This window comes from Parasteatoda tepidariorum, chromosome 4, assembly GCF_982258835.1.
Source record: "Parasteatoda tepidariorum strain Cologne lab strain chromosome 4, Ptep-v5.0, whole genome shotgun sequence".
Classification (NCBI taxonomy): Eukaryota; Metazoa; Arthropoda; class Arachnida; order Araneae; family Theridiidae; genus Parasteatoda; species Parasteatoda tepidariorum.
This window is the reverse complement of record NC_141758.1, coordinates 120,635,651-120,660,328: the sequence shown is the minus strand read 5'-3', so window position 1 is coordinate 120,660,328 and position 24,678 is coordinate 120,635,651. Positions and strand designations below refer to the sequence as shown.

Below are 24,678 nucleotides of genomic sequence, written 5' to 3'. Positions count from 1 at the left end.
GCAACCTTCTTTTTTTTTTTAAATTTTATTATTTATATTAAAACATAAGTATGTAATTCCATGTAATCCAGTTATACAAAATCTAAATTAAGCATTTAAATTGATAATAATATTCTCGCACAAATAAAATCCTTTTTTTTTCGTTGCAAAACAAAAACTAATATAATTCAATAACTTAAATGATTGAAAAATAAATTTTAAATTTCTTAGAAACCAACATTTAAAATTAACATCAGTCATTAAGGAGAAATTAATTTGGTGATAGTACTAAATATTATTCAACCTAAATGTGTGTCTTATTTTATATCAATTTACAATATGAAATAAGAGAAACTTTTCTTATTATTTAACAAGGCTCTGAAACCATTAAAAATATTATCCCCAGAAACTATAATTCCTCCTCAAGGTATAAAAAATATTTTTTGCTCTAGCCAGTATTAAATTCATTTCAATGAAGTTTTCATTTGTAAATTATATTCCTTCAAGTGCTGTACCATAAAAGAGTTTGTAAACTTGTGCATAAAAATTAAAAAAATGTTGAAGAACTATTTTAACAATAATATTTTAAGTACAATATTTCTATATCATTTTAAAAAATCGAAAAGTTCAATTTTTTTTCAAATAAATTATCTTATCTAGAAACTATTTTTTAATGTGAATTTCAGTTCGGTGTATCGGAAAAAATTTTTAAGTTTGAAAATTAAAAAGTATAATAATTAATAAAATTATTTGTTATAAGGTTCATGTAGATAATCTAAATTGCTTAACTAATTTTTAATTATTTGAAAGTAAACGACTCGAAATAGATGCCAAATTTTGTATATGTCTTTCCATAATTCATATAAAAATATTTTGAAGCATCCATTTCTTCGTTTTTGAAACATCCATTATTGCTGTAATTTTTCCACATGTCCTCTTCATATGAGTATTTGATAATTTTTCTCAAGAATTTTTAAAATATTGTCGTTAAAAATAAAAATGCATAAATATGTGTAATTAAGTAAATTGATCTAAAAAAATTATATTCATAATAAAAACAATAAAACTGCTTTTGAATTTCTATAAATAATTGCTATAGTAAAAGTAAGTTTATGTGCAATTTAATAAGAATCTAATAATTGGAAAATTATCATAAATTGAAAAAGTGGATTGAAAGCAAACAAAATAAATGTTCAACTATATAACAATATCTTCAAAGCTTAGCATATATATATATATATATATATATATATATATATACAAGGTCTAAATTTTTATTTCATAACTATTAATTTTTCTTAATTTCATTTTTAAAAATTTTAATGACTATATTTAATAATCTACATTTAACTACTATATTTAATGCATAATTTTTTAACCTCCGACCCCTTCGTTAATCAGCCAGACAGCTATTCTTTACCTAGGCTAGGGAACACAATTACTTCCTATTTCAACAATGCCTTCTAGGCTAAGATTTATCTTTCTGTCACGTTTCACATGATGCTCCTCGAGCTTTGTGACCTTGATCAAATTGCAGTTGATAATTTACATTTCAGACACTATGGAAAACATTCTGATGAGAATTATATATTGCTTTTAATCTAATTATTCAGAAACATTTCAACAAATAATGATAAAGTAAGATTTTATTTATGTTAACTTTTATAAAACTTTCAGAATTTAAAATTCCAGCAAGTGAAAACACCTGAAAATTAACTTTTAGGCAAGCATGTAGTGTGGGGAAATGATTCAACTTTCAGAACAAATGGTAAATCTGAATTGGCTGCATAAGGAGGTTCAGTAGCAGAAACCGAACTTGATACTGTGATTGATGCTTTATCTGATAAAAAGTCTATTTCCAGTAAAGCTTCATCTGGGTCCTTCTCCTCTGCAGTTTCAAATATGTAAAGAACACTATCTTCAAAGCGCATATATCTTCCATCCCAGCCATGTTTGTTAATTCTAAGAAAAAGACAAATAATTGTATTAAATGAATGTAAGTAATTAAATGATAAATTATGCTCAATTTTAGTTTAAATTCGAATGTTTATTCAGGTGTTCTTAGATATTGTTCAAGAACAATTCAGAAGTTCTTTTTATTACTTTTTACTATGAAAAACTAAAATAACAGTTAAAGAAATAAAATTGTAAACTAACAGAAATATAATAGATACAAACTTGAAATATACAATGTTTAACTTATTACAACCTTGTATACTAAACCATAACATTTGATGAAAATTTAAACAAAAATTTAAAGTAAATAACTTAAGGAATTCATTTGGCAGTTGGCCTGGCAGAAATAAAGTAGATTTGTCTTGTAATTACTATGCAAAATTAATACAGTAGTTCACTTTTAGTATAATAGTCCAAGTTTTAACTATTCATTAATTCACAATTGTTTGACAGGAACTACTGCATTGTGATAAAACCAAATGTAAATAGTACTAAGTTTACACTTACTTTGGCACTTTTATCCATCCTTCTGATATGTTTGAAATTGTTTCAACTTTATCGACTGACGGAGAATTTCTTACAGCAGTTTTAAAATGCTGCATGAAACCTGTTGGTAATCCACAGGTTTTTGGCAATGATGAAGCACATTTTGGATGACATTCTAACAGACATTCTACAAAAAATAAAAATAATAAATTAGGAAAAAATTTATATAGTGTAATGAATATGACTTAAAAATTATATTATCTAATCTATAAATTACATTTCAGGTAAAAAAAAAAAGAAAGAAAGAAATTGATCGGGCAAGTATTTTTTATCTTACATGCATCACCAGATATTTAACTCCTTAATTAGAAATAACATTTAATTGCCCCTTCTCATTTTAACAATAATGAACAGATAAGTGGCACCAAAATAGAAAGAAAAAAATTGACCTAATAAGATACTAATAGATTGACCTAATAAATGTTACTGAATTATGTAATTAAATATTTAATAAACAAAGTAAGCTTAATCTTTTTTACTGAAATGTGGACTCAGAAATTTGAAATGTGAAAGAGCTTTGTTATTTTTATAGCCATTACTTAAATACGTAGTGAACATTCAAAAAAGGGTGTTTTAAGACTAAAGGTTTCTTTTAAGACTAACATGCCCAGCATGGCATGTAAAAATTTTAAGATTTTTCAAGCTCTTTTCATATAGCTGTCATTTACCAAAAATTATAACCATCATTATATAATATAGAACAATTTCAGTCACGAAAAAAATTAAAACCTTATGTTTTTCATTATGAATTGAAAAGTGTGATGCATGTCTGGAAATAAAGCTCTATGACGTTCTTTTTTGCAAGAAATAGTGACAAAACATATACATAAGCTTTTCTTATCCATAGCTTTTTCCATTTAAACAATTTGGATTGATTTGCTGATAATGGTTGTGGAACTCGCTGACTGTACCAAACAATCTAATTTGTTTTAATGCTAGGAATGCAAAGAATAATGAAATTCACTGTCCATTTACTGAGATTTATGTTGAAAGTGTTAAGTCAAATTATTGTATGGTCAGAAGGTGTGTTAAAAACATTTGACGAAAAACTAAAGAAGCAAGGAGAGGCCTTCAGTTGTCAGTGATGATTTAATAAGTTACATTGATATGAGAGAATGGAGTTAGAGAGAAAAGATATTTTACACCGCCAACTTTTTCTGATCAATAAGCTGGAATTGCATAAACAGTTTTGCCTGAAATTACTTCCAGGTACTTAAATTACCATAAGTTGTGTACCAATTGCAGGCCAAAAGTGCCTACAGATGTCCACAAAATTAAAAGACTTAGGGTTTTGATATTTTTTACCTGATAGAGATAAGGGAGAGACATAGTTCAGAAATTTGTCTAACCGACACATTCTTTGAGGAAGATATAAGCACGTTTTTCGCAATGATGAAGCACAACGTAGAAAAAAGTTCAAGATATGTCTTTTTATATAAGAATAAAGATTGACTGGGAAAAAAAAAGATATCTTAAGACATAAGGTCATCAGATTTTTTTCATAAAAAAATTATTGGATGAAATAAACAAATTTTTTTCAGAAGTTTTTGATGTTTCAAGCAAGCTAATGAGCTAGGTTTGAGTCTTATCTCTATCCTTGAAGTGATAAATTTTTTCTTTAACAGCACTAACAGCAAATTAAGTAAACTAAAGCTCAGCAGCAAAGTGACGAGACAAAAAAGTCACTCAGAAAGCACAAGAATAAAATAAAAAATTACCTTGACATTTAACAATTGATCTTCCTAAATACATAGAGTCCAAGCAAATGCAACATTTAGAATTTCTCAAGCACATAACCTTACAGAAAGGATGTGGTATTTTATGCTTCATTCCTTGAGGGTGGACAATTCTTTCACTATTTTCATTAGAATCACAGTTAGAGTCAGACTTAGAACTTGGCGAGTAAGTGATTGCAGTGTGCATGGCTCATAAATTTGGTGTAGCAGGGGCATCAACTTTTGTAGCCGTTGATTCTGATAAATTGCTTACTGGAAAAGAATTTGGAAGCAAAACATTTTAACACAAAATTTCACAATGGGGGAAATTATATAATATCTAGAAGAATGTTGTAAACTTAAAATCATGTTTTATGCTAGTCATCACTTATAATTTAATCTGTGCAATCATATAATCTCATTAATCCAACTTGCAATATAGGACCTCCATTATGGTCTTCCATCTCACCCATTACAGATTATCCAAAATATTAAAGTGTGCCTTTAAAATTTAAATTTTTATAATGCATTTTAAAAGAAAATGTCTAAATTAAAAATGACCTTAAAGCCCTTAAAATTTTACAGAAAATCTTAAAATTATCACTTAAAATTAAGAAATTTTGCACTTAAAATTTAAAATGCACTGTTGAAAAAAAAAAAGATAACTTCTTTTTTATGGTTTTTACTTTACTTGGGTGCTCCAAATTAATGATTCAAACATCTTTACATGTGCCATTTGCTATGTTTAACATAAAAACAAAATTTAGAAGTGTGAGCAATAAACAACTAATGTCTAATAACAGAGAAATATATTAATAACTCAGTAAAGAAGATATACTGATTAATAACTGAGTTAACTAATGCCTAATAATTAAGAAATAAACTAAGTTAATTAATAACCATAGAAAGTTTTTAGCTAAAATTCAATTTTAATGAGAAGGATTTCAGGGTGCTTTCGATTTAATTTTTATAAAAGATTATTACAAAATTTATAATATTTAGAAAAGATATTTTTTTCAGTTAAAACATATTTTTATAAAGACAAATACAATTGAGAGTATTTCTACAGACATATGACAATAATAACAATTAAAAAAAAACATCTCTCACTAAGTTAACTAACTAGATTATTTTTTATAAAGAAGGTGATTTTTCAATTTTTACAATATAGGGTAGGAAGGGCTATCACATGATTGTATCTTCACAACATAACCCATTGTATCAATTATAATCATCCTAAAATAAAAAGTCAAATAAAAAAAAAATTTTAATTTAATATACGTTCTTTACTTAAATAAGTAAAAATTTCATCCTAACGCGAGAAAAAACTTATGTTGGGTAACCTCTGTCATGAATTTTACATTCACCATCACTTGCTCAAAACATAAATTATTCTGCAAAAAAACTTTGTACTGTGATGTAAGTAGCAATTTTGAGCACACTTTGTGCTTCATGGATATGTTTGAACACCCTATACATAATCTCGTGCATTATTATGCCTGCAATTCATAAGACATATAGATGCTTCCAATTCATAAGACATAAGATTATAGATGCTAAAAATTTACAAAAGATTGTGGCATTTACAAAACAATTTCTAACTGCAAATTCTTTTGCACAAAAACATGTAGTTAAAGAAAGGAAACTTTATAAAAAAAATTTTACAGGTTAAAATACAAAAAAGCAATAAGTATTTTAACAACAAAAAAATTAGGGAACTGTTTACGTTTACAAATATTGTGATAAATATAAGGAATTTTCAGAGCATATTTTTTTTACTATAAGCATTTCATAAGTGAAATTATACAAAGAATTTCATTTTTTTAATACAATTCCCATTCTAATAAGAAATGTTTGTCATAGTATCATTTTTAAAATAAAATTTATTACTTTTTGGTCAGCCGGGCACAAGGAAATTCGACATTTTTTTTGTAATTTTTTATTTTACATTTTTTATTCTATTTAATTTCTATCTGTTTAAAAAATTAAATAAAATAAAATAAAAACTTGACAGAGGTCTATTTTTTTAGTGACTTTTTACTTGCACCTGGGCAACTTTTCAGTTGTCCAGGTATGCAAACTTTATATCCAGGTATCCAAACTTAAAAGTATCCAAACTTTAAAATAAAAATTGTGAATTAAAATTAAAACAATGTTATCAATACATAATTAATTTTAAAAATTATTATTCAAATACATTTTAAATGGTGAAAAATTTGAAAATAATTAATGGTGAAAAACTATGAAAATAGTTGCCTGAACAGGAACAAAAATTTATAAAAAATAGTAGCCAAATAATTAAAATTGTAGCTTAATTGTCAAATACTATGATAAGGACTGGTTGATGTCAGAAATTTTAAATAGTTATGCATCGTCCGTTAGACATCACGATTTAGCATATGTTCAGAAATTACCTATGGGAAATCTTTAAATCAATCAAAAATAAATAAAAAGGAATAAATCTAGTACAAAAGAAAATATTAATTCTCAACATATTCTACCATGACATCAATATCATTGCTTAATTTTTTCAATTAAATTAATAAAGAAGTCAAAGTAAAAGCAAACCCAAGCTTTATTTCATTCTTCTTAAATTAAAAATGATTTAAGATTTATTGGTTTAAAAATAATAATACTGTAACAAATTATTTTACATACACGCATTAAAAATTAAAAGAAGAAAAAAACGAAAGTGGAAAACAAACCAAAGAAATGTTCACTTTAGAAAAAAAAATTGTTTTTTTTTATTATTTGTTGGAAAAAAAACATGCTTTTGAAACATCATTAGACCCTTTTTTACTTACTTATTTAAAATAATAAAAAGTAGTATTAACTAATGGTCAAATGCTGTACTTAATAAATGCAAAAATATTTTAATTTTTGAAAACAAAATCGACTTAAGATTTATTTGTTTAAAAAGGATACTGACTATCGAACAAATTATAAAACAAACAAGTATTAAAAGAATTTTAATAAAAAATTTTAAAAAAATACTTTAAGTACTAATGTTAAATTATTAAAAACGTCAAAACATTACTAAACTTTTTATTTAATTAAAAAAAATCTTTGTTTTTAAAATCTGCCAAACTAATCAGTTAACCAAATTTTTTCAAAACTTTCTTTTCATTTTCTCAAAAATAAAAGCAATTTAAATAAAGGTAGGCTTTGTTTAATTTTTTTATAATTAAAATTGACTGAGCATTTATTGGTTGAAAAACAATCAAATTATTATGCTTAACCACATTTAATAAATTTAAAAAAACTAACTTTTTATAACAAAATTAAATACAAAATACCCCTATTAAATTGTATCGTTTAAAATAAAATAAAAAATAATTGAAAAAAATCAATGAGTTCAGAAGAATCTATTGAGTTCAGAACGAAAATTTAAGATAACAGCGATTGTGCAACAATCGCAAAGTAACAGTAGGTCTACTAAAAATAATTTATAAGAATCGTTAAACCCAGACAGAAAAAGAATGGTATGAAATAATGCAGAACGAAACGATCGGTGCAAAAGTCTCACTGAAAATAATTTACAAGAAACCCGACAATTATTTCCGACGAAATAAAATGCACAACGATCGCAAAATGACTAAAGTCTCATTATAAATAATCTTCAAAAAACGCAAAATCCCAAAGACAAAAATCGACATAAAGAAACAATGCATTGCATTCTATATTACAACGCTGATCCTCGCACGAAACCGGGAGTTCTGATTCAATTCGTCTTCGTCATTTATCACAAACTAATATCTTAATAGCAAAACGCTATCTACATCTCTGCAGCTAGACGAAATCAAAATCGTCTTCATTAATGCGATAACAGCGTTAGCCTAGTCAAGGATCCTTACATATTAAATCATTAAATCGCGATTGTAATCTAATTCCAGCGGCTTAAATCAGATTTCTGACGCAGCGCCTAAAGCGAAAGTCACTACAACGGCCTACTGACATATGCGTTAAATCGACATTTCGCAATACATCAATTTATCGCCCAGTCCTAACTATGCTCCAATTAAAAAAAATTTTTGTACAAATGTAAAAGGTATACATATTAGAAAATAGGTACTAAATAAAAGTTGAATTACAATAAAATATAAATGTTACTAGAAGGAAAAAAAATTAAAAATAACGAAACTGCACCTCAGAGAGAACATATAACGAGTACTTTATTAAATCCAATGAAAATTTAAATTTTTGGCTCTTTGGACATAAATGATTGTATAAAAGTTAGCTTTCTTATATTAACGTTCTGAAAAGTAACGTTCATTTTGCGAAAAAACTTCGCCAAGAGTAAAAAAAATCTCCTAATAGTCGTCTATTCCTGAAAATAGCTGCTTTTTTTGCCTCTAAAGTTTGCTTTCTTTTATTAACGTTCTGAAAAGTAGCGTTCATTTTTGCGAAAAACTTCGTCAAGAGTAAAAAAAGTCTCCTAATAGTTGCCTATTCCTGAAAATAGTTGCTTTTTCAGCCTTTTCAAGCAAAAAAAGTCGCCATAGTCGCATAAGACCAAAAATAGTATGCATATAGGAAGATATGCACCCTGCATATCTTCCTGTTGCTCATAATGATGAATTACCAAAGCAACAGATTCAACTTTTGCTTCTGGTTCCTATAAAATAAATGTGATTTTACTTAAAATAATTATTTATACACTTGCAGAGGTACACCAACTATTATTTACAGTGGTTGGCATCAGGGATCTCTTCTCCAACAACACACCATTTATTTTTCAGCAGGATTCAGCTCCATGCCACACAGCAAAAGTATGCAAAGCATGGTTTCAAAATAAAGGCATAGATATATTACCATGGCAAGGAAACAGCCCTGATCTCAATCCAATTGAAAATTTGTGGCGACGTTTGAAAGTTCGTGTACGAAAAAAACGTCCATCCAATAAAAGACAACTAAGTGAAGCTATAATTGATTCTTGGCACCATGTGATTACAAAAGATGAACTCTAAACACTCATCCACTTGATGAAAAGACGCTGTGAAGCTGTCTTAAAAATTAAGGGTTATCCTACTAAGTATTGATTGTGTAAGTATCACTTAAAAAAATGCAAATCTAAGATAGATCTTACTATTAGTTGCATAACTTTTCTTGTAATACAGATATTGTAATACTGTATTCATTATTAAATTCTACATTAAATTACCTTCAATTTGATATATAAACTTTTGTATTTAAGTGAAAATTAATATATTCTACAAGCACACAAAGTTGAAAAACATGAAACTTTCAAAAAGTGTCCACACTTTTGGCCACCACTGTATACACTAAAAGCTGATGGAAATTTAAAGTTAGAAAAATTTTAAGATGTATATAACTGCTTGTTTGTATTTTTCACAAGTATTTATGAAAATTTTATGGACTTTCACTAGAAAAGAATAAAACGCTTAATGAACATTTATTTTTAATTTATTAATGTATTTCAGTTAACAAAATTACGTTAATATCTGGTGAAAATAGGAGAAATTTTTAATGGCCACTACTAGCTGACTTTTCAAAAGGAAAATAAAGAAAAATAATATAATTTTAGTTTTTTTATTGACTTTTATATCTTTGAAAAATTGACAGTTAACAGGATTTTTTTTCTTTTTTACAAAAAACATGATTATGAAGATGGTTAATTTCATTTAACCACACGCAACGACAGAAAATTCGAAAAATAGAAGGGTAGTTTAATTAATAACTAACCATCAGGTCAGCTTCTTGTTTTTGACTACCAGTGATACCAACATCAATTCTTTCATATTTGTAATCTTCAGCATCACTGGTTAATAGTGAGTTGTGCAGCAGGTACTGTGTCTGTTTACAAATGTAAGAGAGATATTTTTAATATGAAATGATTAGGAAGCAGCAATGTACTCGGCTGCTGAAGTAGTTTGTTTTCTTTTATTTCTTAATTAAATTTATTGTTTTATTGTTGAAATTATTCTTAACTTGACTCATTGCCACATCGAAGAGCAAACAGCGATAAAAAGTAAAAGAAGACAACAATAGCTAGTCATTGATTTGTAAACTTCAATCTATTATCAACATTAAGTTCATTATGAGATGAATTTCTAATTGTCTGAGAATAACTTTTTCATATAAGGCATTTGGGTGTAATGAGATGTAAAGAGAGAACCCAGCACAAAATTGTGAGCATGTGCTTTAATGAAGAATCCTATACAGTCATTTGTAAAAATTGTTTTGTACCAGAATCTTGTGCATGATATTAAATGGAGCATATACTGGACTGAATAAAGTTCAGCAACAAATGGCACACTACATGGAATATACTATATAAAGCTTTTGTATGCAATCATAAAATATAATTTTACGAAAGTAATTGAATGAATTTTAAAAACATTTATTGAAGCATACTTAATAAGGAGGTTGCTTAAGTTAATCTGCACATCACCTAGGTTATCTGTGGAACAATGCATTTTTAAAGTGTATATGTGATACAGAAATTTACAGATTTCATACTATTTAGAACTTACTGCAGAGGTATTCAAAGCATTTTTCATTCTCTCCCAGGTTGTTTCATGATTACTCAAGTTGATCAAGGTTTTCCAGCAGTTGAATTATTGCAAGAAGCAACACAGTGAAGATGAGTCCTACAAGTAATTAATATTATGATAAAAATATTGATAAGTATAAAAGATTTAAAGAAATCAAAATAAATTAAAATAATGAAAATAATGCACAAGCTTGAAAGCTACAATAAAGCATTCATATTTAAGCAGATTTGAATATTTCACATTATTTCTAACATATGTTTTTTTGTAATGTTTTCTGCATTAAAGATGTTTTAATGCAAATGTATACAATTGTGTACTCCCAATGAAACTTATACAATTTGTAATATGTATATTTGTTCGGTATCATTGTTTTATGTTCGGTATTTTCCTTAGTTATATCATTTAATAGCATGATTCACTGCAAGTTTACAAGGTTAATGAAAAATTTTACAGGGAAATAAAACATGATATTAAATAATTAAATATTCAAACAAATGTAACACAATTAAAAAATATCATTGAGCTTTTTGTTTGCAGTGTTCACACCCCTCTCTTAAAAGTATTAAGAGAAAAAAATACAATTTCAAATGTGTTACATTTAAAATTTAACACAATTACTTTAATTAATCACAGATTTACATTTCTTTCAATAAGAGTTTAAAAATCTACCGGTTAATTAAAATTTAACTAAAATTTATTTCAAATATAGAAAATGAGAAACTTTTGAAAAATGTGTAACTTTAAAGCTGTATAGAAAAAATACATATAAATTTTCAAATATTCGAGTGTTGTCAATAAAAAAAAGAACATTCTTAGTGAATAGAAAAAGGAATAGCAAATCTTAAAACATTATTAGAAATCAATCCAGTAAAGTTCTTATATAAAGAATCTGGTAAAAATTATTTACACCCAAAACTACGGTTCTATAATCATCCAAATACTATGAAATTTTTTAAAAATCATATTAAGAAGAATATATTAACTTTTGAATTACAAAATAGCAAATGAAGAAATATCAAATTAATAACTATTTCAAAACTAAAGGATAAATAAAACTCTTCAAAACACACATCAGCAATTCCATTTTCTAAGTTGACTCTTGTTAAATTATTTTAGAAACAAATTGGAAAAAATATTCCATTTGATTGAAATATTTATTATTAACAAATTATTGCCAAAATAATGGAAGTGAACAAGATTTAAATAAATAAGTTTACTTACAATATAAAATAAAAACTTTCAGCAACATCTAAAGAATAAATTAATTTTCAAAATAAAATTAAAAGCTTTTATCTACTCAAACTGCAAGAAATTTTTAAAAAAAATTCTAAGTAATAAAAGAAAACAAAAAAAAGTAATGCAAACAGCAGTATTGAATTATTAATCCAATGTATTAATATATATACACACACACAAAAAAATACATAAAAAATAAAACAGCCAAATCTAAAAATATTTAAATAATTAGAAAAAAATAATAATAATAACATCTAATAATAAAAACACATCTTGAATTTGCAAAAAACTATGTGATGGTTCTTAGAATATCTTTAGAATATCTTTTTAAGAAAAACAAAAATCATAGTTTGAGTTTGCAAGCAATCTTTTAGACACATAATCAATATATGAAATACTGATTAATCTAATTCTATTCAAAGAGGGTTAAATATTTTAGGGATTGCTTGCAATTTCAATTGGGATTTTTAGTATCACCCTAAAAGAGTAGGCTTACACCAAAATATTATTGTTTAGTAATCAATGCAAGCAAAAAAGTTTGTTTCTAGCAAGGGCAGAACACATCTTGAAAACTCCAATTAAAACAAAGTTAAGCTTAAATTAAAGAACATGTAGCTAAGATAGGGATCAAATTAAGCAAGCGATTAAATTTCAGAATAGCTGGGACACGCTATTGGTCGAAAATGACATCACAATTTGTGAGAAAGGTGATGGTATGTATTGCCTGATGCGATTTTGAAAAAGTGCTGAAATTTTTTCATTAAAACAAGTTATTTCTATAATTTTCTTTATTTTTATTTAATCATTTATAATTGATTTTATTTCAATTTCAAGATATATAACTTCATTACTTTTACACTGTGGTGTGACCGTTAAGTTGTTCACCTTCTACCAGAGAGATTCAGAGTTCAATTCAAATTTCCTCATCTAAAAAGATTAATAACTATTTAATAAGTCTTATTTCATTTATAAATTATAATTTTTTTAATCAAAATTAATTCTTTCAAAAAATTAAATTTTAAAATAAAAAATTAATAGAAGTTTCATATTTATTTTTTAATTGTGGATTATTCTTCATGGGTTATTCTTCATTAATACATGGATTATTCTTCAACTTATTATAAAATTTTAATGTGAATTTTAAAATATTGTGGTTATAAAATAGTTTAAGCATTTTTTTACTGAATTTTGAAAGAAATTTTTTTTTAAAACTTAAATTTTAAATCACAAGTTTCAAGATATCACAACACGTGAATAAGTCATCTGGGGAGAGACCGCTTTCATGCCTTTGGCCCTTCTCTTTTCCCTCTCCTCTTCTTTTCAGTTGTATAGGAATGTACTACGATATTTTCCCATTACTTAATATTTTTTCTTTTTATTTAATAAAAATATTTTTGAAAATTTCCATGATGCCTTTCTTTAGAACTATGTTTAATGTAATTTTCAGTTCCACATAGTTTTCCAACTTAAAAGACTTTAATCTATTTACAAATCAAGAGAGAAACTAACATACTTTCTTACTCTATGACTCTCCACACGCTAATGGGGAAAGCATGCGAAGTGTTGCCATAGGTAGTGAGTTCTGCTCGACGCCACCTGCAACCCATTTCGATCACCAATAGCTACTGATATTTTTTTGTTCTTAAAATAATTTTTAAATTGAATAAAACATTAAATAGCTGCAAACATTTCTAGAAAAAAAAGTTAGAGATAATAAATATTCTATCCAAACCTAAACATTTCAGCAAAAAGGGAAAGTCTAAACAAACCAAAATTTACCCCTCTCAAATTCAATCCCACTCAATTTTCAAAATTAATAAATAAATAAGTTTAAAAAAAATAATAACAATGATTTTAGGATTTTTCAATCACTTTGAAGGACCTACTCAATAACAGTTAGTATGCTAAAATACATGTCCACTAGATTTTATAACATTGGAGCATATATTAATTGTATCAATTTTACATTGTTTAATAGTTCTGGCAATTTTTAAATATGTGTTGCTCATATCTACTAATGCAAATGAATTAACAGTTGCATTGTGGTTTAATTAACAAAATACAACGAATTGACATTAGCATACATGCAAACTTTTAAAGACTAGAACTGGTAAGACTATCCATTAACAATATATGAAGCATATAAGAATTTGAAAACTAATATTTAGCATATCTGTTTCAATTTTAAAAACACAACACCTCAGAATATCAGTAAAGTATTTTGGGCACAATAAAATCCTTTGTAAAACAATATTTTGACAGATAACAAACTTAAGATTTACAAAACTATAGTTTCCTTAAAATAAATCATAAATTGCAATTTTTTTTATTATAATTCACTATGACTAGTTTTTTAAAACGTGTTTATATAAAGTGCAATATGTTGCCCATAGATATAATGACATGAAACATGAAGCAAGTCTTAAAGATGACGTAAATTATGTACAAGATATAACTTGCAAATTGAAATGCAACGTTTGTTCCGTAAATCGAAGCATATATGAATAGCAAACAATAAAGTTTGAAAAATGCACAAAGTAACAAGTCATAAATAGCAATGAGTGATTAATAAATCACCAAAATGCAAACTTTGTCACATGATTCTTTGATTACTTCAATGCAAAACACAACACATTATTTGGTAATGATTTTTATGTAAAAAATGATGCATAATCTAGTAATCATTAAATGCAAAAGGAGATTCATATATCACTTTGATAAAAATTGCAAACAGTAATTTTTAAATCCCATTAATGCTATTTGCAATAGGCAAATTTTAAATCCTTCAAACATGAATCTCAGTGTGTGATTCGTAAAGCACTTGAATAAGAATCGAGATGCTTGATTCGGAAAACACTTAATAGCATGTAATACTCAGCATGATTCAGGAAGCATTTCAATGCAGACTCTGATGAGTTATTTACAAATCACCATAATGAGGCCCATCATTTGTAAATCACTTTCATATTAAACACTATGCTTAATTCTTTATTCACGGAATATTTACCTATGAGGGATAAAAATATAATGTATAAAACTGAATATAAAATGATAAAAAAGTGAAATGAAGCTAACGCAGTGACTACATTTAAACTTCGAAAAAACACCGCATACCGAGCGGCAACTATAAAGCTATGTACAGAAATGAAAATTTCTTGCTAAAAATTCTAGCTTACTAAATATCAAAGTGAAAAATAATCTAGCAAGAAAAAGCCAAAGGGAAAAATTATGTATTCCTTTTTGACCTTCAAGAATTTACTCATTGTAGCTTTTTAAAAATTATGTTGGTGCAAATTTTTTTACCATTTCATATTTGATAGCTATATAGATTAAATACATCACAAATTATCAGATTTTCTGAATTGGAATAAAACTTCAATTTTCACACATTAGCAAATAAAAAAAAGTTTCAAAAACCACACATTTTAAAATTAGTGCATGCTATGCATGGTTAAAACAAGTCTATTATTAGACATGGTTTCGCTAATTATTTCCTTTACACTTTTCCCACACCCCACTTGTATTTTGATATCCAATCACAGGAGAGGGGTAAATAAGGATAAGGGTCTTTTCCAAAATTTAAATTTACATTTACACTTACTCTATTAAATAATAATTTAAATTTACTCTCATTTAACTGACCTAGAACTATTTTTATAGTAAAAAAAAATGGCAAAGGAAAGAGGAGTATTTTTTTAAATTTCATATTAACTTGATATAAAATTTGATTTATATAGTTAATATCTTTTGTTAGAATTTTATCCTTAAATTAAATTAGTACAGTAAAAATCAAAGTGAAAACCAGGGGCTGATGTAACATCTTGACACATGGAAAAAGGTTTGCAATTTACTTAATTATGCTGATAAGGTGTTCAAAATTGTCCAAAATATTCTTATATAATATTTGAAAGGCCTCTAGTTTAAAGCAATCATAATGTGATAATAGTAAGGAAAAGCATTAACTGATTTGACCAAACAATGTAAAAGGACAAATAAAATGGAAATAAACAAGGTTTAGTACTTAGAAACTTCATAATTTGGAAATGAAGACAACATAACTCTATAATATATAATATTACATTATAATAAATAGGTAATTATAAAATTTTTTATTTTAAATTGATACAACAACAGGAAACTTTTAAAAATATTAATGACATAACATAACTAATAATTCAAAGATACAAAAGAGTTGAAAGAGCTTCAGAATTTTCTTTCAGATACAGTAAACTAAAAGTGCAACATTCTTTGTATCATTGATCGGAAAAGGCAAAATCTTATCTTCATTAAATATAATTTTTCAAGGCCATTGAAAAACATTCTAAAATGGCAATGTTTAGTTATAAGAAATTCATTAACAGTATATTTTAATACAGTGTTCTGCTTAACTGTTTTTTGAAAGGCAAACCGCCCTGCCCCCCCCTTGATCCCAATAAATGTACACTCTTTGCTCTTTTTATAAAAATAAGACACCCTTCATTAGAAACTATGTCTTTTTATTCAGATTCTATTTTGAAAAAAATTAATTCATTGTTTAACTAATAATTATATTGGTAAAATTATGTGCTTATAGGTAAAATTCAGATTACTTATACAAACATTTACTTTGCTTGGATTATTCTCAACTAGTCAAATTTCTAATAAGTATCTTCTTTGGGGCAGGTGGAAGGGGATATTAATTTTTATAAGTGATTTAATTTTTTTTTAAATGCACCTTTAAAAGTTTATTTTCTTATAATTTTCAGTTAAAATTATTGAGAAAACCTTTCTAGTTGTTTATCAATTAATCGTTTTTTGTTAGTTCATTTATTGAAAAAAAAAAACATGCACAGAGATTGCTATTTAGCATGCCTTTAATTATTTTTATAAACTACAATTTTTCTCATATTTTGATATCAAAAAAGAATTACTTCTTGAAATATACTCATAAGATAGTATGAGATGGTAATTTAAAAATTGTCTAGGATAAAATTCAGTTATACATAATAATACACATTTTACCATTTTCGATGTGAGAGCCTTTTGAAAGCTGATAAAGCTTTTTTCAGAGAGGAAATACCCTGCCCTTATTTTATTCATAAGAAAAACTCTGTAATACAATATATTTCTTATTTATATAGACATAAGTTTGAAGAGTTTTATTTAAAAAAAAAATAAGGATACGATATATTTCTTATTTCTATAGACATGAGTTTGAAGAGCTTTTTTTAAGATCTCATTTGTTTTAAATTCATATTAATAAACAAAATTCATAGGAATAAGTCACTAAATAAATCAAAGTAAACTAACTAAAATGCGTTTTATTTGTTACCAAATAAAAAATTGATTTCAATTAAGAAAGATTTAGTTGAGAAGAATAAAAAGAAATATATAAAAATATAGAAGACAAAAAGTTTTTATTCAGAAACTTTATAAAATTCTATAATAGCTATATAACATTTTGTACATCATTATAATGATTTTTTCTATTTTGTATTTGTGTATATTGCTAGATTAAAAATAATGAATCAGAATAAGCACAGATATTTCAAGACCCAAACCTGCTTCAATATCATTAAAAAGAATTATTATTAGACCATGCTAGTTTAATAATAATTCTTTTTAAAGAATCATTGAGAATTTTAGAATCATTAAAGTATTTTTAAAATCTATTGGATTTAATCTATATTCTACCAAAACATGTATTCCAAATTTCTATTTCGCAGTATACCTTCATTTGACTAAGCAAAGAGAAAATAACATGGGTGAAGCTAATAAAAAATTTTTACTTTAAAAATTTGACACATAAACCTTGCTTTAATTTCCTATTTTTAAATTTTTAAGATAAATTTGTGATTGTTTTCATTAAACTAAAGAATAATTAGGTGATTGATTGCAAATTGCTTAATTCCTTTTGATGCCCAAGAGCTTAACCTTTGTTTTTGAGTATTTCCTCTAAAAAAATTCCTCTGCTTAGTATGATTTTTTAAAACAAATTTGTTGGATGAAAAATTAAAAAAAAAAAAAAAATTGCAAAATAATAAGGTATAAAACTTGTAAATTTTCAGTGTTTTATGCAAACTTTATTATAACTATTTATTTTTATTAACGAAAAAAAAAATTCAAACTTTAAATAGTTTTTAAAAAAATATGTACCATCATTGATAATGAAGATAAATAAGCAAATTTTATAAGACTACAAAAATATCAGCAGTTAAAGGAAGTTTAGCAAATTTATAGTTATTGTTTTATATTTATTAAGAGTTTTTCTATTCTGATTTAGCCCAACACTGTATGGGCATAGAGGTGAGTCGGATAAATACCCAATGAGTATGGTATTTATAAATAGCTATTTACCCCCGCCTTGGGTTAATACCCTAAATCAGGGTTTTCATAACTTTTTATTATTATCTAACTAACTTTTATCAAACCATCAATTGTCTTGCTTATAGTTTTGGAAATAAAAAAATTTTCAATTTTTAAAAAATGAACATTAATACTTAAACTGTATCGATAATAGGAAAAATATTTTTAAAAAAAACTTCTGACACTCAGTAGAGGAACTACATTGACACAATAGAGAGTATCGTAAAAAGGTTTAGTTGTGTAGCACCACAAAGTAAATTTTATGATAAGTGATTTACACGAAGGTTAAGCCCCTTTCAAGAAAAAATCACTTTTTTCCCAAGACAATGGTATTAACTAGATAAAATAAATTTATAAGAATAAAGGATGAGTTTAAAATTTCCTAAATATGTTCATTTCTATTAATTCTATAAATTTAATATTTATATTAATTGACTAAACTAAAACTGGAAATTTCCCTTGTAAATTTTTATAAAAAATAACTATATAACTAATTTACTTAAAATAAACATAAAAATATATATTTTTTATTTTAAATTTAAAATTATTTGATATTTTGTTTAAAAAGTTTTTTTCTGCATCCTATTAGAAAAAATAAAAATGATTTTTTTAAAAATTCCTTGATATTTTAGTCAAATTAAAAAAAAAATCATTTTCACAGAAAAATATTAAAATATACAATTTAGTTTTTAAATTAACAAATTATTTTGTTAATTATGAGCAAAACACAACTTAACCTTTAGAATACAAAATAATTTAGAGAATTAAACAAGAGATAGCTGTTGTTTAAAAATAATAAAATTTAACTGAGTTAAATTTATTAAGAACTTGTATTTTCCTTTCAGTTTCATATGAAAGATTGATTATTAATATTCTGCTCTGAATTTTTAATTAAATATTAGTTTAAATCAAACTCTTTTGTGATTTGTAATAAAAATACACATTGTAATGGACAATATAAAAAATTTAATGAGTTTTTAAATATAAGTTTTCACTGTTTGTTTATAGAAATATGTAAGCAGGGATACCCTGGAAGATGCACTTTTTAGGGGGTGTCATGTGATATGTATATATTTATATATCAATATGTGAATATATGCAGTGTTTTCCTTAAGTGATTTTAGAAGGGCAACCTGCCCTGTCTACCTTTTGATCCTTATAAATGCACCCTCTTTTCCCTTTCTGTAAAAATAGCCACCATCCCTTAAAAACACTGCCTTTTTATTCATATTCCATTTTTAAGAAAATTCAATGAGAATTATACAATGGTAAAATTATCTGTGTTTATAGATTTAATATTGATAACTATTATAAATATTTACATTAAGATTATTTTCACATGGTAAAATTTGCATAAGTGTCTCTTTTTCTGAAAAGGAATATTAATGAAATTTTAAGGTTATTTTTTAAATAAATACTTTACTTTAAAAAAACGGACTGTTAAATGCTTAGTTTTGAAAAAAATTTCTGTTCAAATTATAGAAAAAAGCTTGCAAGTTGTTTATTCAAAAACAGTCTTTTTATTTAACTTTTTTTAAAAAAAAAAAAAGAAATATGTATGCTATCCGCATACATATTTCTGTATTTTAATTATTTTTCATAAACTACATTTTTTTCTTATTTAGATGAGTAAGAATTACTTTTTGAAATATACACATAAAATAGTATAAGAGAGTAATTTAAAAGGAACAAAAATAAAAAAACATTTTCAGAGAAAAAACAATGTGAAAAGGGTAAACAATAAATTAAATTTTTTTTACAAATCAACATACATTTATAAGTTTTTCCCTTTAAACCAAAGGGAAATTAATACCAATTTTTATATATTTTTTTTATTTATTCCAACAAAAAGTAATCAAGATGGAGGGCACACTAGGATAGGTCCCAGTATCCCACTTCATCCCTGTATGTAAAGAAGATAAACTTTTCGAATTCTTAATCTATCAGATATTATTTAAAAGTTATATCATTCAGGAATAAAATATATTTTCAAGTAAAATTTGGTTCAGATAAATTATATATGGATATGTGTGCTTTTGCTATCAATCTCACTTGCTATATCCTAATCAGATTTAAAATCATGCCTTATTAAATAATTAATCATTTAATGTATTTAAAATATCGATTTCCAAATTAATTACATACATTTAAATAACAAAAGAAAATAACAATAAATTTTCATTGCTAGAAGTATAAATAAATTTCAGTTTTCAAAAACATTAGGTATAGTAAAACCTATATATTTTATTTATTTATAATATTTCATGTAATAAATAATACATGTAAATCTTGGTTTAGAGTTAAGCAGTTAATTAAACATCTTTCAAACGCAGAAAAAAAAGTAGTTCTTAAGAAGAGGTTTTTTTAAAAAAGGGAAGAAGTGTAACAAACTAATTAACTTGACACGCATGCTAGCATTAGCATATATTTTCACTCTATTGAAAATCTATTTAATATTAAGCTCTATACTTTTTAATCAAACACTAATAATTACATAAAAACTAAAAAATTTACTACCAATTTAAATTAACACATTAAGCATTATTGTTCAGATATCATCACAGCACAACTAAATATGGAGCCGAGAAGGAATGAATACTATTCATAAGTAGCAAAAGTTTTGTATGATAAATTTTCTAAAATAAATACTTAATATCTGAAAAATATTTCACATTTTAAAAATATATATCTGAGATCAGAAACCAAAAATAATAGGAATTATGAATCAAAATGTAAACTTCAGAATGATTAAACCATAGCCATACTCAAATAAAAACTTAAGTTCAATGAATACATATATACATATAATGTATAATTACATATGTTGCAATATAAAATTTTCATTTAAATGAGTTATAACATTAAGAACAAAATAATTAAATGCTACAGAAATTTAAAAAAACAAACACTGGCGAATAATTTCAGTATTGACTATTCATTTAAAAAATTGCAATAATTTTGAAATTCCAATTTTCTTTTTTTCAAACTTTTTTATTCTTTGCGCCTTGAGAGTATAGGAAAAAATTAATAGTCACCCCTGATCACAAGGCAACTAAATATGATGAGTGGTGATTAAAATATGGCCTGCAGTAGCCACATGATCATCACTTTTTTTGTAGAAAATATACTCAGTGCATTTTGTTATTGTTTGTTAGCCTTTTTTCATAAGTATGAAATTAATATGAATATTTTATAATATTCTGAAAATTACCAAATTTCCTGATAGTTTCTTCATTTTACAAATGAACCTTGCAGAGCCGTGATGGCTCAGGGGATAGAGCGTTCGCCTTCCAATGTGGTGAACTGGGTTCGAATCCCACCGATGGCTGGTCAATACGAATCCACATCCCGCTTGCACAGTGCTGACATCCTCAGTAGTAGACGGATCATGTGTAGGATTATTAATTATTACAAAATATTCTAAAAAATAATTCAAACAAATAAATATTTTAGAAAATCAACTCAGTAGTTTTTCAAATAAATGATTTCAAACTTGGTCATTTTACACCTGATTTTATTTAGAGATGAGATCAGCTGACATTTCTTATGCAATCATTATACTTTTTCTGAAGGGGTTTTATAGTTATTATAAGCTATTTGGAAATTGAACATTGCTCATGGAAAAAAAATTCACGAAGGAAAATATTTCATTTCAACACCTATGCAATTAGCCACCGAAGCATGCAATGTCTAAAGTTGTCCTATCACATGTTGTTTTTGCTAGCTAAAAATCAGTTTTTGGTTTTGTTATTCAATGAACACGTTTTGTTCATTGTGTGATCATTTTTTGTTCATTCAAGTGAGGAAGATGCTCTACACAAACATAACCAAATGTGAAATGCTCAGACTGTATGCTGCAATAAGGAATGATTACAAAACTATTTGTTTTAAATACTAAATTTTAACATTGCTTTTAGTGAAAAATAATTTAAATCTGCTAAATTTATTCCTACTAGTAAGATATTAATTAATTTATTAAATTAATTACTATCTAGTTAAATCAAGTGGGGAAAATGATATAACACACAAATTATAATAAATTAAAAGTTCAACCAAAACTGCTTTGTTCTTAAATTCTAGATGTTGTTAATTATTTTAATGTAAAATGGCTTTAATATTGCTTAAACCCACAAATTAAAAAATTACCAGCTTGAATATTTTTAGACATAACAACAAAATTGTTCATTGTGGGAGTTAAACAAAAATGTAAAATTTCTGCAAATTAGTCCAATTAACATTATTCTTTACAAGGTTTTTGTTAAACCATTTCACATTCAGATGTTAGAACTACACTTTCAGCAAATTCAAAACCCCTAAGTCAAAATTGAGTCAGAACACAAATGATCAAATATAGAAAATAATAGAAATAGTCATGTATTTTTAACAGAACTCAGAGGAACCAACTACACTCAATATTCATTAATGTGTAAGAAAAAAAGTTTACAGTTTTCTAATAAATATTTCAATGTATCCATTATGAAAGGTTTAAACTAGTGCAATGTCTGTAAGTGTGCAATCCAAATGAATAGTTATGTGGTATAGATCTGAGAAATATAACTTTTTCTAATTGAATGGGAAAGCCTTTATGAGTAAACAAGAATTCTCTATTTCTGGACAAAACCAAAGTATTTGAAAAATATATACTAAAAAAGGGAAAAGTTTTATTATTAAAAGATAAATAAAAAATAATATTAATATATTTTTTTAATACTGTAATAATTACATTAAAAATTCTTAATGCATAAGAATTTCATTAACATAAAATGCTTTTAATTTATTTATGTTTGCAGGATCAAATGTAAAAAATTTAAGGTTTTGGACAAAAAAGTATAAATAGTCTTACATGAATCTCTCTTCATTAATATAGTAATTTAAATTCATATTTCCAATATGAAGCACATAAAAGAGAACTTTACCTTTATAAAATTTCATTTACGAAAATTATTTAACTAGTAATTTACCAAATTCTACAAAGAGCTGCTTCTTCAATAGATTTAATGAAGTATCAACTTGCACAGATACTGGTGTATCAAAGGAAAGCTGGCACAAACATTCTTTACCTTTTTTTTCCCTAGCATACATTGCTGAATTTTAGGAAACTTCATAGAATATACAAAAATCAGGAGAATTTTTAATGAATCAGGATAAATAAACAAGATCTGGCAAAGCTGATAACTACAAATTTATCTCTCGAAATAAAACTACATGCTGTTAAATAGCATTGCTATCAATCTAAGCAATGAAGAAACTACTTTTCTTAAACTTCTTACACATTCTTTTAAATAAAGCATCTGAATGGAGGACAGTTTGCAAAACTATTCAAAAATGCCTCTATATATGCTTCAAAAAAATTTCTAATTATTTTCTTGTATTTTAGAACTTGGATGCAATTTTATACCAAGTTCTTGGGTGATTTTCTTTACCAAAAACTCCCTTTTCGAAGCTTTTCCGTGCAACAGCAAGACTTTAGATGGCTCACAATGCTGAATTAGTTTTAATGATTCCTTTAGCATCAGCATGTGCAGTGAACAACATATACTGCACAAACATTTTAACCTCTATCTATTTAAAATACTCATATCATGAACAGAACTTCAGATCATAAATTTATTGAAAGTAACAACTAAGTTAATAACTAACTTACAATCTGGCTTTCAAATTCAATTTTCTTGGTACCGCTAATGACTTTATGACCAATCGTTTCAGATACACAATAACCTGGCATAATTATCTATAAAAAAATATGATCAAATTTAATTTAAACAAATATTTTTAACATATACATAATTTCTAAAAAGTCACTTAAAATAAAGTAGCCCTTCACTTGGCCACAATTAGGTACAATGAAAACGTTCATTGTATTAAAATGAATTTTTGCCAATTTATGCTCTTTGCAAGATTGATTTTCTTAAATTGTAAGAAATAAGAATTGAAAAATCTCTTACAAACTTAGTTATGGTTACAATTATTCTAAATTAAATTAATTTAGGAATTCAAATGAAATATTGTAGGGGACTACTGCCGAACTAGATTTGCTATCACTCTAAATATAAAAATTATAAAAATATAAAATCTAGCAGAAAATTTGGAGAAATAGGTAGCATTGAAAATGTAGGTTATAATGAGACTTATGAAAGCAATAAAAAATATAAGTATGTTAGTTCCAGCTTGCTAATTATAATTATACTAAACAATTACACTTACTCTTATTGTAAACTATTCTTCAAAAATAGCAACATATGCTCCTTTCAAATGAAAAATTAATCAAAATTGGTTCTCAATCTCTATTGCTACAGATAAAAAAATAATGAACGAGGGTTACAGTTACGTGGGGGTTCTCTAATATTTTAAAATACAATGAGAATTCATAGATAATATATTAATTT

General features: G+C 25.7%; 1 protein-coding gene across 7 annotated transcripts in view; it reads right to left on the bottom strand.

The window, feature by feature from the left end:
• Positions 1 to 24,626, bottom strand: part of LOC122272501 (citron Rho-interacting kinase-like) — a 34,861-nt gene extending 10,235 nt beyond the window's left edge. For 2 of the 7 annotated variants that reach the window (XM_087161996.1, XM_087161995.1), the window contains exon 1: positions 1,685 to 1,824. Coding sequence is in view for 5 of the 7 variants with exons in the window: in XM_087161990.1 (XP_087018116.1) it covers positions 1,692 to 1,941; positions 2,443 to 2,608; positions 4,200 to 4,404 (621 nt within the window). In the remaining 2 variants the exon portion in view is untranslated. Of the gene's footprint in view, positions 1 to 1,684; positions 1,942 to 2,442; positions 2,609 to 4,199; positions 4,470 to 10,690; positions 10,808 to 11,932; positions 12,011 to 12,798; positions 12,875 to 13,460; positions 13,659 to 21,503; positions 21,713 to 23,936; positions 24,024 to 24,496 lie in introns of those variants that run through there. The other 5 variants (XM_087161990.1, XM_087161991.1, XM_087161992.1 and 2 more) reach the window with 5 other exon arrangements.
• Positions 24,627 to 24,678: the final 52 nt, after the last annotated feature.